This window comes from Plasmodium gonderi, assembly GCF_002157705.1.
Source record: "Plasmodium gonderi DNA, contig: Pgo-contig_15, whole genome shotgun sequence".
In the NCBI taxonomy this organism is placed as follows: domain Eukaryota; phylum Apicomplexa; class Aconoidasida; order Haemosporida; family Plasmodiidae; genus Plasmodium; species Plasmodium gonderi.
Genome location: NW_021628953.1, coordinates 4770 through 8763, shown reverse-complemented (window position 1 = coordinate 8763; position 3994 = coordinate 4770). Strand labels below are relative to the sequence as shown.

At 19.6% G+C, this 3994-nt stretch overlaps 1 protein-coding gene across 1 annotated transcript; it reads left to right on the top strand.

The window, feature by feature from the left end:
- Window positions 1-214: 214 nt before the first annotated feature.
- PGO_000125 (variable surface protein) lies at window positions 215-1508 on the top strand (the record flags this gene model as incomplete). Its single annotated transcript, XM_028690712.1, has 3 exons — window positions 215-229; window positions 368-1172; window positions 1381-1508. 3 exons carry the CDS (start codon window positions 215-217, stop codon window positions 1506-1508), a joined length of 948 nt encoding a protein of 315 aa, XP_028546513.1.
- Between the last annotated feature and the right edge of the window lie 2486 nt (window positions 1509-3994).

Sequence of the window (3994 nt, the reverse complement as noted above, 5' to 3'; positions counted from 1 at the left end):
TTATACCTACTATTGCAAACAGGAAATACTTTCAAAGATTAATTTTAAATAAGAATGAAATAAAAATATATTTTTTAATAAATTTCGTAAAATAATTAATATATATTAATTCATACTCTATTAATAAAATACATGTCCTCATATTTTCAAAGGATAATATTAATATAATAAATTTTTATTTATACACATATTAAAACCATAATGACCCCAGAAAATGATAAAAACAACAGTGTATACCTCTATTTTTTTTTAATTATAATTTATATTACTTAATTTTAGCGGAGAATATATTTTTAAAAAGTAAAAAAAAAAAATTTCATAAAAATTTAATCTAAATTTTAATATATATTTTGAAATTTATTCTTAGTTCAATTTTTCGGGTTTATTCCCCGAATGTAGAAATGAATTTGATAAACTGTGGTTTAAATCGCAAAGAGATAGAGATCGTACTTCGTATTCAGCAATTTGTAGTGATTTTAGAATTAATATACAACAAAATTCTTATTGGTACGATACATCTCTAGAAAATATTTGCATACAACTTCTTTATTATTTAAATTATATAGATAGCAAAATACAGGATGTAAATTATAACCTAAGAGAAAATTGTATTTATTTCTATTACAAACTAAAATATATAGTTCATAAGTATGGAGGTTCATGTGGAACATCAAAAAATTGTTACAATGTAATGAGAAATGCAAAAAAAACTGTCAGAATAAATATATCTGATGTATGCATGCAGCATTTTACCGATATTGATGAACAAACATTAAAAATAATAGAAATTCTAGATGAAATATATAACTGGATTAATCTTTTTACAAATAGACAGCATAGAAGCACTAAAAATATGCGTGATTTTAAAAGATGCTTTGAAAAATTAGAACAACATCCTTATAAAAATAGAAGCCATGTTAAGGAAGAACTCGAAAAAATTATTGAAGTATGTGAAGGGTATAGAAATTCTTGGAAGAGTTGTCCGATTGGAAGACATGCCTTAGATTACTTAACTCACGATTGGATACAACAAAAAAGAATGAATATTAATCGCACTTATACAGAAATAACAGGGAATGAAGAGCGACTCCGAGAAACATTGATGCCCAAAGCCTTAGGATCTGATATTTCGATGAGCTATGTAATAGATGATGTAGAAAACACAGGAATAAGTATTGGAATGCTTTTTATAACTTTTTCAATATTAATAATTATGTTTATTTTGTATAAGGTTTAAAACAAAATCAATATAACAAAATTTATATTTTATTATAATTTATCCTTGAAATATAATTAAAAAATACGTATAATATAAATGAACAATAAATAAAAATATTATTTTATTTTTTCTTTAGTATACACCTTATTTTTCATATTTAGAACCAAAGGTATGGAAATTAAGAAGAAAGTTTTATAAGAACAAAAAAAATAATGTAGATTTTATGTATTCATTTGATGTCGAACACAAAAATACAATTGATGATAGATATAAAATAGCATATAGTTAAATTAACTAAAACCAATAAATGAGTAATATTAGTTACTGGATTCAATTTATTTTATTTTAATAAACACAATATAAAATTTGAATTCTTGTAGAAATAAAATTTAATTATATTTTATATGATTTATTATGATAAAATAATAAAGACTTTTTATAATATCTAGTAAAATGACATAATATATGAAAATTCAATTTAGAATTATTAATATAAATGGAAGATTAAGAATCTTTACTATATAAAAATAGAATAAACTAAATTAATATACATCATTTCATTATTTAATGAAATTGTGGTACATTATAATAACTTCTTGGACATACAGGCATTGTGTGTTGAACTAAAACTAATTCTCGCAGAACAAAATATTAGTTCTCAGAGGAAAATTATACTATGATTTTCGAATATCATTTATCTTATTGTAAATATATATATATATAATAAACTAGTTGTTTGAAATAATATTGAAAACATTTTGAGCGTTATACTTTTTTATTGGAGAAATCAAATGTGTGTAACTATTGCAAGTATTATATTGACATTTAATATTTTTCCCCAATTAATATAATATAAATAAAATAGAAGGAAAAAAAGAGGATGTTAACAATATAATTAACACATTAATGTTTTGTAAACATATGTATTTGTTAACAATGCAAATGTATAAAAATTTGGATATACCTAGTGTATGTAAATATGTAGTATTACTACAAATTAACATAGATGTGCATAATTTTAATGGAGTACAAAATAAAAAATAAGATTCATAATTATAAAATATTAAAATTGTAAAAAAATATTTATCCATTATTTAAGTTATCTACATATATATTTATACAATCGATAATAATTAAATCTTATTTTTTAATTAGAGTTTAACACTCCGAGGGATTTTAAAAAAAAAATTGAAGAAATTCTAGCAAATTAATGTGAAACATTAATTTTAATTTCTTCAAAATGATTTTCTCATATATATTATTATTATATTTGAAAATTTTTTTTTATGATATAATTTATAATTATATTATAAAAAATTTAATGTAATTATATAAGTAAAAATAGTTATTATCTATAAAACTAATATATAAAATGGTATATTTTATCACATATATATATTCTCTTATAATAGTAGGACACCAACTGTAGAAAAAACAACAGATACATTATAGATTATTTCATGGTATAGCTTATTTCTTCTTACATATTTATAGGATTATAGAATATGCAATACATTATATATAGCACACGTTTAAGAAATAATATTAAGCAATATAATGATTGCATAATATGAATATATATGTTTTATAACATTTTTATCATTAATTCATATAATAATATAATTTAAATATCATATTATTTAACATGATTTTTTTAACATATCAAAAATATGATGATATATATTTTTTGCTAAATTTTATGAATATGCTTTTATTACAAGATTTAAAAATATTAAATATATAATGCTCAGAATTATGTTAACTAATTGGTGAATAAAATTCTCTCAGATTCATTTTTTATATTAGTTATTTCTATATTTATAATAATGTTTAAAAAATATAAGTATCCTAATATATTAACTTTGATACAACAATAATATACTATGGTTTCTTCAAAATTAAAATTAGGAAAATAAAGATATTGCATTTATTTATAGAACCTATTTTTTATACTAGACATTATTTAATTTTTTTCCTGTTTTTACGAGCTTATTTTATTTATATATGTAATTTAATACTTCACCGTTTATTTTATCTATATCTAATAATAAATTTGTGCATTTCGAAAAAAGTATATTATGAAAACAATTCTTATATTATGTCTGAATTCATTTATCTTTATATATATATTTATAATACATCATATCTGTATGTTCTCTTTTATATATTGTTAATTTAATACACGTATTATAATTATAGTATATTATATTGTAAAATTTCAAAATTTTTATTTTATTTATGCACCCCTTATTGTAAAAATTTTAAAGAATGCTTATAATACCACTATTGTTACATGCAACATATTTTTTAAGCATAATTATTTTACAAAACAACATTAATTAATTTACTATTATTATACTATTAATAGTATTATATTGAGATATATATTATTCCTTGCCTTTTTTAAATTATTCAATCCATTTTCAAATGAATCCATTAAATTGGTATTATTTTTTTATTTTTTAACATTCTCTTCAAATTTCTTAGCTTTGGTTGTAATAATTAACGAAATTTTGTATATTAAAAATAACATGAAATGTAATATCCTTATGCAAAAGTAATTTATAATATATATGTAATTCAAAGTAATTTGTAACATTCATATTATAACAAATATATCTAATGAATTAAATTTAATTTTAACTTTATATAAATTAATGCAATTATTAATATTGTAAAAGGAAAAGAATAAAAACTGTACCAATACTTGTGAATAAAATTGAGACTATCTATGATACATCTCTTCGCCTAAAGCTGTCTTTCTCTCTTTGTTTA